This window comes from Melanostigma gelatinosum (assembly GCF_949748355.1).
Source record: "Melanostigma gelatinosum genome assembly, chromosome: 12".
In the NCBI taxonomy this organism is placed as follows: Eukaryota; Metazoa; Chordata; class Actinopteri; order Perciformes; family Zoarcidae; genus Melanostigma; species Melanostigma gelatinosum.
The window spans coordinates 7,113,659-7,126,785 of NC_136645.1; the positions used below are offsets into that span (position 1 = coordinate 7,113,659).

Genomic DNA, 13,127 nt, shown 5'->3' on the forward strand with positions numbered 1-13,127 from the left:
ATAATGCTGTTCTAAATAGTAGACTTAGATTTCCCATGACAGTTTTCTCCTGCAGGGTTTGGGATTGTGAAGAGCTGGTTTAGAGACATGACAAGAGGCAGAGATCTTGAGAATTGTGTTAATAGAGAATAGCTGTACAACTAAAAGGTTAAAATTGCTTTTTTGGCCATTTGTTGAACACGATTCTTTTCCCCAGAAACAATCCCCTAAAATAAAGAAAAGGAGCCATGAGAATTGAATTGATGATTTATTCAAAAATAAATTACCGGAGATATCTTTAAAATACAGACAATACATTGTCTCCGACCCACTCGTCACAATCAAAATATTTTCCTATCAGAATCCAAATATTCACACCACATGTTTCTATTAACATGTCTATTAACATGCATCCTCATGAAACGGATGTAAACTAACGTAAACCCTACAGCAGCAACTTATTCTTAAACAAACCAGACTGTTATGTTGATCAAGAAAACAGCAAATTGTCAACTGATTCACTATAAAATGTATACAAAGTTTATTTAAATATTGAATCCAACATGCCCAATTTGTGTATGTGATCACAGAAGAAGAGACTGTACAGTGTGAGAAATAATGTGGATGGAATCAACAGAAAGAGCTCAACAGTTTTAGGAGATACGCCATTTCACTTTCTTGCACGGAGTTAAATGGGAAGATGCATCGGTCCGTTGAGGCTGGAGCCAGTTCGCATAACGATTGGAAAAAGGGCCAGCAGCACTTTGGTTCGTATACGACTTTAACAAACAACATATTCCGTGTTACTCATTGAGCTTTTAAGCTGCTGCTTTAGGCTGTTCCCTCCCTGCTGGCAGTGTATTCAGCCGACAGATATGATATGAATTTAACTGACTCAAGAAAGCAAATGAGCGTATTTTCCAAAATGTTTAACTAATCCATTAAAATATGTAATAGGAGTTTGAGCTCCAACTAAATAAGGCTCCTAAAATCAAGAATAAAGGTATTAAACCTGTGAGGGAAACCTTCTAGTGCAGCTTTAATATAATACAAAAAAAAGAAAAAAAAAAAAGAAAAAAAAAGGCAGTGGAAGAGAAAGTGGTTCAACATGAGTCCTCCCTGGCTACTTAACTACAGACGCCGTGGCTGTAAAAGCTGTGAGCTAGTTTAATGCTACGGCACAGTAGCTCCTAACACCATGCAGAGGGCCAAACACTGAAGGCCAGATAAAACATTCGTCCTAATTTAAAAAACCCTTCAAAGCTCGAGGCTTCCTACAGTTCTCTTCACGATTACAATCACAACATATTGAAGGGAAAGACGTGCGGACGTCTAGAAGCAACCTGAGCCCAGCGTGGGATGATGGTACCGGGTTAACCTTCCACACTGATTGAGAGGAACTGAATAGAGTCAGGCAGCTGAGCTCGTAGCATGTCAGAAGAAGAAGAAACGTTCTACATGGTTCAGATTTGTAGAAGACAGACTGGAAAATAAAAGTTAAACGCCTCTCCAGCTGGTCCAGGACAGGATTTTCAATTCATAAATCAATAAAATCTATTTCCTGATTATACTGAAATATAACAGACTCGACAATCACCTCACCATTCGTCGATAGTCATTTGTGCGTGTAGGAAACGTTAACAGGCTGAAGAGAAAGTAAACTGAGCTCCGACTTGTAAGACAAGACGATTAAATGCACAGAAGTGTTTCAGTTTGCATCCATTGTTGATAACAGCTGCCCACAGCGGTGTCAGTTTCCCTGAATTGCAGCTCAATCCTGAAGCGAGTGCAGTCCGCTACCAGCGTGTGTGTGTTGCGTGTGAGCCTACAATAAAAGACACATCTATCACAGCATGGCACACTGGAGAAGAGGACAGTCATTCAGGTCCGGTTTTGGCGACGTTACCGGCTTCTCTCCGTCCTCTCGTGAACGTGCAGTTCCTGATCTGAGGCACTGGGGGCGATGAAGAGCAGGGCAGGTCCACAGCAGATAAAGATGGGGGCAGCCATGGGGTGACGATGGACGTTTGGGAGGGGGGCGAGGGGTTAAAAGAGTGTCAGCTTTAGTGTTGAACTAGTTCCACAGCTCTAGGATTGAACACATTGGGCAGGAGGGTGATGAAGATGAGGAGGAAGAGCGTCAGTGAGTCTTTAACTTGGTGTGCTGCGAGCCCGGTTCTGTCAAGCTGGCTCTGATGGAGTTAACCACCGTCTGTCTGACGGTGTCTTCCATATAATGTTCACTTAGTGGCTTCAAAAGCTGCAGGAGGAGAGACAGAAAGAAAGAGGAATTTTTGTGAGAACAAATCATGTTAGTCAAAAAAAATTAATAAAAAATCCATAAAGGGGACAAAGAAACTGAAAGAAAGCAGGTTAGGGAAGAAAAACATTTAAAGTAAAGAAACCCAAGATTCACAACACAACTGAACAAAACCTCTTCAACTGAAATCAATCATCCAAGATAATTAACAACCGTTTGGGCCGGCGTCGCGTCTTTGAGATCCTGAGGTGGGTCTGGCCCGTCAGTGTCCACGCGTTAAAGTATAAGAATCCAGCACCATTGGACTGAAAGGTAACTATCAAGAAGCCAGCAAACTGCACAAGTTTTGATATGAAAAAGGAAGATAGACAATCTGTAACACCGGCCGGCAGCTAGTTCATCTTCTTGTAGTTGTTGTTGAGAGGAGACGGAGCGCCGAGGCCCAGCGGCGCTCCTGATGGGAATGAAGGGAGGAGAGAGACGGGCCAAGCCAGGCGCCTCCTGACAGGCTCCAAAAGTTTGGAAAACACCTGAGAGGACAGCAGGGACGAACGGGAGAGTTAAAACGAGGAACTGACAGGAAGACTGGAGCAGGAAGAGGAGGGAAAGAAAAAAAGATCGATCCAGATTCAGGAGAAATAAAGGTTAGAAAAGAAGAGATGAAAAGATGAGAAAACTGGGTAGATGTTGAACCTTACAAACGAAACAAAAGGAAAACAGGGAGACCGGCCGCAGGAGGTGGAGAAAGGAAAAGGAAAGGATGAGATGTTGAGAACAGAAGATCAGAGAACCAACAGCTCTCACCTTTCTCACTGTCTTCTGTGAAGCAGAGAGGGAGGAGGAGACACAGAAGCAGAGGAAGGAAGGAGAAGTCAGAGGAGACGCGAGGGCTGCGTTCGTGTTGAATCGCAAACATTCATGAAACTAGATTCAAGAGATAAGAAACACCCGACTCTATATTTGAGTCTGCAGGACAACAGCCGACGGAGCAAATAACAGAGGCTGCTGATGGAGTTTCAGTGTGGACGGAGCGCTGGGAGGCGATTTAAGAGTTCGTGAGACGGATGTGAAGACGATCGTAAACATGCAGCTGGACGGAAGGGATTTAATACTGACAGAAGGATTCTTGTTTCTCTTTTTAAAAACACAGAAATATACAGAAACTAAACTACAGCAGAAACCACTGACAGGAACACTAAATAAAACACTTTATGTTTGTATTCTTTTGGAGAATTAAAATGTCAATCACTTAATAACATAATTTGACTCTTATGTTAAGCTTCGACTTTGATAACGTTCAAAAGTAAAATAAACAATACATTAGCTGCTAAATGGCCGATAACCAGGAAGTATATCTTTTGAATGGGACATCTTCGTCAGTGCTCTCTGGTGGACAAACTCTGTAATGTAGGTCTGTAACAAACAAATCCACCACAAGAGGATTGCCAACTATTGTCTTATAACTCGGGGTGTAACGGTTCACAAAATTCATGGTTCGGTACGATACAGTGGCGCCACGGTTCGCTACAGTAGAAAACTATAAATGCCAGAGAAATGTACTTGATTTTAAAATATATTTATTCATTACAACTAACATCATGAAGTTATTCATTGACTTTTTTTGAGCGAGAGCGAGAGAGATCTATCTATCTCTTTGGCATTTCTGAAGTGCAATATGTAGTTACAGAAGGTTATTTCTGCTTTGATATCTGACACATTTCCTATTTCCAGACCTTTTCTGTTGAAAAACTGATGTTAAAGTGCATCAGCTGTAGCTTAAAGTACCGATATAACTCAAAATACCTACCGTATATGCAAACATACCATTCAAACCAAATCTTAAGAAACCACCTATTTCCTGCCACACAATAACTGTTCTTGGTGGACACACACACACACACACACACACACACACAGGACCCACCTGTTCCCAGAGTGTCTCGGCCACCAGATCTATCAGCGTCCCCACCTCCCGAAACTCTCCAGAGTACTTCACATAGGCCCAGGCGCAGAGCGACAGCAGCGCCACGCCCATGGCCAGGTTAGCCAGCGACGCCAAGGTGCTCAGGCCGATGAAGCCCGTCAGCCCAGACACCACGTAGGTGACAAACATGACGGCGAAAAGCGTGGCGGGCGTGCGCGCCGTGTAGAAGATGTTCTTGCCGTCGTTGTGCTTCGAGAAGTTGGCGTAGGCCTCGCCCAGCTCGGACTCCAGCTGGTTCTGGTAGCGCTGGCAGAACTCGTCTCCGCCCATTTTCTTCACGGAGCGGAAGTGACGCACCGAGTGCTCGAGGAACTCCTCGTGGCAGCGCTCCAGGTCGGCCGGGGCGATGTACGGCTTGTCCCCGCCGCAGACCTGAGAACGACGGAGGAAGAGATGAAGACGGCTCCAGCTGCACGGGCATTAGGGCCCATTTTGGAAGATATTTATTGGAGCTTAAATAATTAAAATGACTCAGTTAGCGTGCTGCAAGCTTCTTGTAAACATAACACCCCCCCCCCCCCGCCCGATGATAACTCATGACAACTGAACGATAAACACGTGCTCACCAGCTCCATGTTCTTGCCGTACAGGTCTTTGGCTCCCGCCACAGCTGTCAAGTTGTTGGCTTCTGCTGTCGCCTGACAAACAGGAGAAGCCGATGAGATTCAAGATAAAAAAACAAAGTGTGAGCCGTACTTGAGAGGATCCCTCAGACGGTGACTAACCTGCAGCATGGACTTCGGGTGAGGCAGTTCCTCCCCTTGGTAGATCTTTATGTAAGCCTGCAGGAACGGAAAATAATACAGTTCATCTCACCAGTGTTTCCTGAACAATGACGAGAACTCAGGAAGTCACCAGCCTGGGGGACATATTGTACACGGGTTGTGTGTCCGTGCAGTGACTAAACTTGGATTGTTTTTTTGTTTTTATCTACGGGAGATTCTTGACATGTACTGTGGCAAAACACCCGAAATAATTTTGTGCCGTTTATGCACCCTCAAGCTTTTGTTTGTCTTTTTTTGTTAGTTTTAAATAGTGTAGACATGAATGAAATCTTGCAGGACCTTGAAGTACTCCAGGAGGTCTCTGCAGGTGACTTTGTTGCCTCCGATCTCCTTTTCCACCAGGCGGTCTGGGGCCAGGAGGAGAGGCACCAGTTTGGCCAGCGCCGTCTTAAAATCAATATCGATGTCTGAAACACACAACACACACACACCTCGATTGTTCTCTGAAACGTGACATTTCAATGCAGCATGCTTCAGCCATCCCCCATCTTTGTTATTAGTTCATGTTTCCGTTCTCCTCACCTCTCAGCCTGCCGTCAAAGTGCGGGTTGGTGGCCACCTTGAGGCCCGGATGTGGCAGCAGGAAGCAGCCGATGTTGGAGAAGCAGGAGTGGATGTGCTTCCTCACATTCTGCAGCTCCTCGTGCTGGTTCTGTTTCACCTGAGTCAGCAGACAACAATTGACTCACAGTGAAAGTGTGTTCAACAACGTGTAGAAAGGTCAGGGGAGAAAAATATTCCAGTATCCACAAAAAACAAAACTGCATTTTCAAATGAAAAGAATAAAGATTCTCACTTGTAGTCTTTTGGTCAGGAAGTTGTTGCCTCCTTTCAGTCCGTAGTTGTGCTCATAAGGATAACACCAGTCCCGAATCAGGAACATCAGCGACTGAAACACAGTTTTAACTGTTATTGTTTCAATTCTACAGATATGTTAATAATCTCCTAATATTATTATTATGATAAAACTGCATGATTTGCTGTGCAGGTACTTATTTAATATAACATCACTCTATGGACATGAGGCAGGTTCTATATAGCATTCAGACGACATGCATGTTCACAGTCGGTACCTGGAAAGGTTTGAGGGAGATCTCTTCCATTGCCAGGCGGCCATATTCTGTGAAGAGCTGAACGCGAGAGGAAAAACAAAGTTGATGATCCGGTAACAGGAGTCACTAACTTTGGTGCTATTTTCACAGAGGAGGAGAAGACGCGACACCAACCTGCAGATGCTGCAGGTCGTCCTCCTGGATGTTCTGGGTCAGGTTGTATACCTGAAAAACAAAAAGAAGAAACACAACATGGGACATAATTGTCAGTGAAAGAAAAGCAACAGCATATTTAGACCAGGCAACACAAGCTTTTTAAGTCCCACCTGTACAGAGCTGGTCATGGTGCTGAGGGCGAACACAGTAGCACAGTCCTTTATAGTGGACTGGCTGTCAAACGCTCCCTGAGTGTCCACGAGGAGCACAGCGACCTGTTGACAAGACATGCAAGAGATGTAAAATACTGCAGCCTGTCGACCAAGCAGAGTATTTATGTTTACAGTGTTAAAACAAAGATCTGATATGCAGCAGGTTCCTTATGAGCTTCATGTGAGGCTGAAGCTCAAAGGGACTTATTGTACTGTTTGTTTGATCACCGTCTACCTTGCTGCCATCAGGCTTGTCGACCACAAAGACTTCGCTCCAGATCTGAATTCCCGTGGTTTCCCTCTCGCAGCCCCCTCTCCAGCTGAACCCTGTGAGGGGCTCATCATCACCTCCAATCCACGACTCACTCGGTTGTTGCTGAAGGTAAGGAGGAGGAGACGAGGATATAGGAGACGAGGATAGGACAAGAGGAACAGAAGAAGAGATGAAAAATGGGTTGGGACAGAAAAAAAGGGTTGAGAGACATTTTATTTGTCTGAACTCTTCCGTTCTTTCTTGATAGCTGACTTAAGCCACCACAGGACACTGTAGCATCACACTCTTCACAAGTCATACCATCGTCCTCATGTTCTTACAGTGTACAGAGTAACAGGCGTGAACAAATGACTCTGGGAGACAAGGATTGAATATGCTGCAGCACAAGGCTTTAACTTGAGACTGAACACCCATTGAATGTAATGTTTATCTTCTCAGTCTTTTCTTTTATGCATCATTAAAAGGCCCTCGTTCAAAAGAAGCTGTGTTATGACTTTAAAAAACCAAAAAGGTGAAATTAAAGCAGCACGTTGTGACCTTGTTTTTGTTTCCAGCCAACATGTGAGGAGATCCACGGACCACAAATAGGAGGTGCGTCAACAAGCCTCGCCGGCCAAGCAAATACCTGATTTGCAAGGCAAAGAATCCGAGAACACTGATTCTTGGTGTGTACGACACAACGTCTGTGCTGAAGGCCTCGTCACTACCTCACGACAGACCAGGACTGCAGCTCGTCACTTGATGAGGACGTGTAGCTGCAGTCCAACAACAACAGATGAACACACACGACTGTGACAGCTGATTAACTTCTGGATGGAACTGAGTCCGAAGAAACAATATCAGTATTCAGGGGAAAATGTGAGCATGTGCAGATCTGGTCAGACTTGCATGAATGAAAACATTCATAACAGCTGTGAGAGAAACATTCCTCCCTCTTTACAGGTGTGTGTGTGTGTCTCAGAGAGAGTATGTGCAAGTGAGTGTAAGGTGATCCTGGCTGCTTCTTAAAGAGTAGTTGTTGAGACACACAGTTGTTCGAGCTCAAGAGTCAGTGTGTGTGTGTGTGTGTGAGATGTACCACTTGGTGTTATTCATATTTACAGATATTATATAAAAGGCCAGTCACCACACAGGGAAATTAGGTGTATTGGACCAAAATGCTTATATTATTACATTAAAAACGTTCCCAAACTCTTATTTTGAAACCTAAATATGGTGACGTTCAGCTTCCCAGAAGGTGGAGGCCAGTTAAACCGCCGCGCCGCGTTGACGCTGCACGTGTTAGTCACCTGGTTGAGTCACTCTCAGTATGAGACCGAACAAGACGCACTCGTCTGTGCTGGATGTAACCTCATCTGCTCTACTTATCCATCCAGCCCACCTGTTTTCACAATCTCTACTGCCTGTGAATGTTACACAATATTAAAGTGCAGGAGGAATTACGTTTACTGAGCTCATGTCAACACACCATCAGCAGGAGATGATTGATCTCACCTGACTGTGCATGTAGCGCAGCATGAAGTCCAGCAGGAAGGACTTGCCCTTGCGGAAGGCCCCAGCCACCGACACCACCACCACGTTCAGGTCCTTCACGTGGTCCTGCAGCAGGATCCGCTCCAGCGCCGCGGCGTCCAGCTCGAAGCTGTGCTCGTCCTCGTTGGCCACGACGATCTGAATGGGCCTGGCCTTCTCCTCTTCCGCCTTCTTCTCCTCCTCCTCCTCCGTCACAGCAGCCTGAATACATGAGTTCGCAATCAATCAGTGGCTATCTCTGGCATCAGGAAAGCATTTAGGTCGTTATAATGATGACCAGGCAGGTTGCACGGAGGAAACGGAACTGAAAATAACAACACTGAGATCAGCAATTAAAGCGTCTGAGTCTCTGTGTCTTTGTACAGCAAAGACACAGAGAATTCAAAGATTTCTCGTCGATAAATCTCAGCTTAATGTTGGAAATACAGCAACACTTTACCTCTCCTTTCACAAGCTCGTCTGGTGAGGGGGCGAGCTTGGCTTTTTTGCCCGAGTTTGAGGCCGTGGTCCTGGGGAGCAGTTCATCCTCCAGGTCCTCGGGCCGGGCAAAAGGAGGCCTCGACTTGTGCCGAGGAATGGGCACAGCTGCCATACCACTCAAGGCTTTAGATAACCGGACAAAATAGAGAGAAAAAGATGAAATTACACCGTTTAGATAACGTCATGCTGCGTGTTGATGTACAAGACAACGGGCGTAAAGTGAGGAGGAGGAGCAAGATGTGGAGGCGGGGTTTATGTGTTTAAGATCAAACACCACCGGGTTTCATCATCATAGGTTTGGAGAAGTTTAAGAGAAGGAGAAATGCCCTCCATGCGGTCATATTGTAGATCTTTCCAGCTAAATACTGTCATCCACTCTGGTCGGCCCATCTAGGTCAAGCTCAAAAATAGCCTGAAAATCACAAAGGGCCAGGGTTTTCACATTCTTCATCTCAGCCGGTTTCTATGAAAGTATTTTCTTTGTGAGTATCCAGTATGTTGCCTCTGAAACTGTAAGATGATACCTTCCTTCCTGGCACAGTAACAACTGCAGTAAAAGTGTGCTGAACCACAAACTGACGCACGCAGATGGGTAGCTCGTCTTGGTAGCGTTACATTGTAGTTTTCAGACCTCTATGAAACATTATTCACAAATGAAGCTGCTTGAACAAACATTTACAAAACGACTGTTATTCCAGTTCCCCCTCCAGGTGTAGAATTAATCCCTGGTGCAGGATTAAGATGACTCCCTGCAGCACAAACTCAAAGTACCAATCCATCGGCCACAAGCATGCCACTGAACAAGTAGGACAACAAGCATTAATCATTGATCATTCAAATATTTCAGATGACCATTCAACTGCACCGAGTTGATCGTAGCGCCACAGTGACTCACCGCATTCAAATCAGCAGGACCCATCCCTTGATGGACACGCTGGACCTGCATGCAAGTCACTGACGTCCTCATTCAATTACTCATCTCAAGAAAGTGCAGGGACAAAAGACACACCACCTGTTTCCAACAGTGAGAATAGAACGGCATCTACGTCAAGCAAGTAGAAACTAATGATTTCACTCTACCGGTGTAGACATCGAAACCAAATGTCTCCATCGTTCACTACAGAGAGCAGCGACAGCGGTGCCTTGTGCAGTTGACACAGGAAGAGGGCATGAAGCTGTACCAACCAGTTTATCACAAACGTGTCCCCACGTGTCCCCAGGTAGTGTGAGCTACATCAGCAGCAAACACACAAGCTAGATTTCACAGTTAGAAAAACAAGAGATCACACCTTTCTTTCCACAAGTACATCAGTAGGTAATCAACACGCACCGTCTATCTGCTGGTCTAAAGCTACGGAACCAGTGACAGGGGAGACAAAAACAACAACAAACCGGATCAATAACACACTCTTACTTTCACTGACTATCAGCTGCCTCAACTATCAACGTCAAGTTCCAGGAAATGATCCTCAAACTCATTTTTTGATATTTTCTTCCACAACTCAAAGTAGATTACACATCGTAGTTGTAATGCTGTGTGTTTTATGTACTTTTAAGTGGTGGTCATGCTGGCTTGTCTGAATCCAGGCACCAGCACTGGGCCACTTTAAAGAAAGCAGGAGGGCCGTTGCGAGTCCCTCAAATAGGACAACTGGAAATGGGACATCCACGAGATCAACTCTGTAGTTGTCCACCAAAAGAAAAGCAGCCGTGCTCTGCTGGTCCGTATGCACGGAGCAGTAATCTAGCCATACAGTAATCTGCTCTCAGCACACAAATTAGCCCAGCAGACTGCATCAGTCTGAGGCCGTGCAGGACCACATCCGAGTCCAGAGCAGCTCTCAGCAGGATGAAGTGGCTCAGAGGGGACCAACACAAAGACACTATTCTGACCGTGAGGAGAACACAATAAGCATGCAAGGAAGCACAACAGCCGGTGAAAACTTATTATCTTTGACAATATGCGCCTTCACCGCGACACTCTGATAAAGTGGCACCGCCCTTCATCCTCAGCTCGCAGCAAACGAGGGCAGAACTAAAATTAGCTACTTCGCCTCTTATGATGGAGCCACTGAGCAGATGTTAACTAGCCTACATAATATTTTCTCTGCACAGCGTTACACAAAGTTGTGAGGGGATAAGTTTGTATAGCACACATAGCATGAAGCATCGCACACAGACACACAAGTGTGGGGTCTATCTTTAACTAGGCAGGAACAGAGTGCAGGCCGGTCCTACATCTCTTCCCCTGGACTATATCTGAGGCAGACTCTGATAAGTCCACGGACCACTTGACTTAAACGGGAGGCTTCATAGGAATGAAGACCCCGACAAACCTCTGGGAGTGAAGTTGAAACATGCGAGGAAAATGTCACCACTGCTGCGAGTTAGACGGTGACAAATACACCGCAAGCAAGAAGTTAAATATTTGCTGATGCCGTCTTTTTTTTAAACCACACTTTGGATCGTAGGAGAGAACACTGACAGTTTAAGTGTTGAGAAACTCATGCTGGAGTTGTTTCTCTACTGTTGCAAGACTGATTATTAATACCAGTGCTTCTCAAGCAGGGTTTCAACACCCGCATGTCACATCCAGGCTATATGCATTCTTAATTATTTGGAGAAAATGAATCTTTTGAGTGACCACTGGCTATATAGGTTTGTTATGTCAAGACAAAGACACTGCAGAGTCGGAGTTAACGAAAGCAGACGAATCATCCACTGTAGATGCAGTTACACTGACTTTCATGCACAGCCGCACCAATAGACAACCTGCCACGGCCTCTCTGGACAAGAGTCCAGGAGGGCAAATCAGCAGCAGCAAGCAGAGCGATCAGTAGTCCGCGAGGACAAAGTGCAGACTAAGAGCAGCCGCAGTCAGTGAATGCTGTTGCCACAGAGTCAGCTGGTCCGTATGAAAGTAGACATAAAGGTTATCGTGATAAAAGTATCTCAGTGAGGAACCTTGGGGAGACTGGCAAACCGTTTACGAGTCGGTACAAGGGTGAGAGAAAGGTTGCAATAACAGTGAGTGTGCTGAGTATTAGCTATGAACGCCCCCAAAAAAAGACATTTTTGCTCGTTTAAACAACTCACTGATGATTGATCGATAATCAAAATTGCTGATATTTATGTTGCCAACTTTAGTCAATCAACTACTCAATATAAACAAGGTGCTGGCAGTAGCCCTATTTCCCCCCCCAATACCGCCTTAAATCGAATTTAAGGACGGGACCGTTGTCAGTCACAGATGGGAACATGAATTGTTGCTGATTTACCAAATTAAGTGTATATTCAGTGGAAAAACAACCTTGATCCAGATATTTAAAAAATAAATAGTTAACACAATTAATTAAAAAAGCAAATTCAATGCAAGAAATATCAGCATCAGATGTGACATGTGTTCATTTTAGCATCAGTCAACAGTGTGTTAATGACTATGGTTTACATAAATAATAATACATGTTCAGAGGACAACATTAGCCGTTTAACGTTGTCTGCTGGAGAACTGAACAGACTAATAATAGAGCATTTAAACATATCCCAGTCATTAGTGCCATGAAGATTAACGTGTTGTGTTTAAGTTGGACTGAACAGAAAACTGGTGCAGCACAGAGCGAGCTGCTCCAAAACTTCACAAACACGTGCACATGAAGCCAACACAGGAGTGACTAGTGCAGCTCCTGGCACGTTCACGAGCCGCCAGGTGAAAGTGACGGTCCAGACAGGTGTCGCGGGTGAATTTGGTACCCGAGCCAGAATCGGTTTCACTCGAGTTAACGAGGGAAAAACATGTTATGACAAGGCGAAAACACACGCCGGCAACACGTTTCTGCTTCAACGTTAATTTTAAACACAGTTTAGACTGTGTTGACACCATGTTTGCAGACTAACGTTGGAGGAGACACATTCTGACACGGGGTACCACATTTTTCACGACACCAAATGAAAACAGGCTGTAATGGAAAAGCGAGTTCAGAAAAGACAAAGACGATCGAAGCAAAAGTCCATTGTTTTAATCCCCCCTCGCTCCTCACTCCTTAATCGCTTCACTGTCACACATCCACTCGACAAGATCAACAACGGTTTACCTTCGTCAATGCCTCGGCTTTTGCAGTTGGGCTCGAAGTGATTTCTGCTCCTCAACCCGCTCACCTCCGCCATCTTGGACTAACTGAAACCTAACGTGGCTGACGTCAAAGGAGCTTTCTTCTTCTTCTCACGCTGTCTGCCGCCCCGAGGCTGCTGCAGCTGAGTGTAGTCCGTCCTCCGCACTAGTATGCAAACTATTCAGTTAATTTCACACAAGCGAAACTCAAAATATATTTTAAAGTATCAGAAGAACATATTATTTTAAATACACACCCTTCATTTATTTGACACTAGTTTGCTGCAAATTATAGGCTTTGCAA

At 45.0% G+C, this 13,127-nt stretch overlaps 1 protein-coding gene across 1 annotated transcript; it reads right to left on the reverse strand.

Annotated features, from left to right (window-relative positions):
* Positions 1-240: 240 nt before the first annotated feature.
* On the reverse strand, positions 241-12,910 carry atl2 (atlastin GTPase 2). Its single transcript, XM_079280723.1, has 14 exons — positions 12,807-12,910; positions 8,675-8,838; positions 8,197-8,436; positions 6,664-6,804; positions 6,387-6,491; positions 6,235-6,285; positions 6,082-6,138; positions 5,805-5,897; positions 5,531-5,669; positions 5,288-5,415; positions 4,949-5,005; positions 4,790-4,861; positions 4,164-4,595; positions 241-2,239 (listed from the first exon to the last, which is right to left on the reverse strand). Exons 1-14 carry the CDS (start codon positions 12,877-12,879, stop codon positions 2,120-2,122), a joined length of 1,872 nt encoding a protein of 623 aa, XP_079136849.1. The 5' UTR covers positions 12,880-12,910; the 3' UTR covers positions 241-2,119.
* Positions 12,911-13,127: the final 217 nt, after the last annotated feature.

Bases quoted from the DNA above. Each gene is read 5' to 3' on its own strand.
- atl2 (XM_079280723.1), bottom strand. From the start codon at position 12,879: ATGGCGGAGGTGAGCGGGTTGAGGAGCAGAAATCACTTCGAGCCCAAC. The intron at 4,596-4,789 runs GTGAGCACGTGT...CGTCGTTCTCAG, and splicing joins ACGGCAAGAACATGGAGCTG to GTCTGCGGCGGGGACAAGCC. The intron at 2,240-4,163 runs GTGGGTCCTGTG...CTCCTCCTGCAG, and splicing joins CCGAGACACTCTGGGAACAG to CTTTTGAAGCCACTAAGTGA.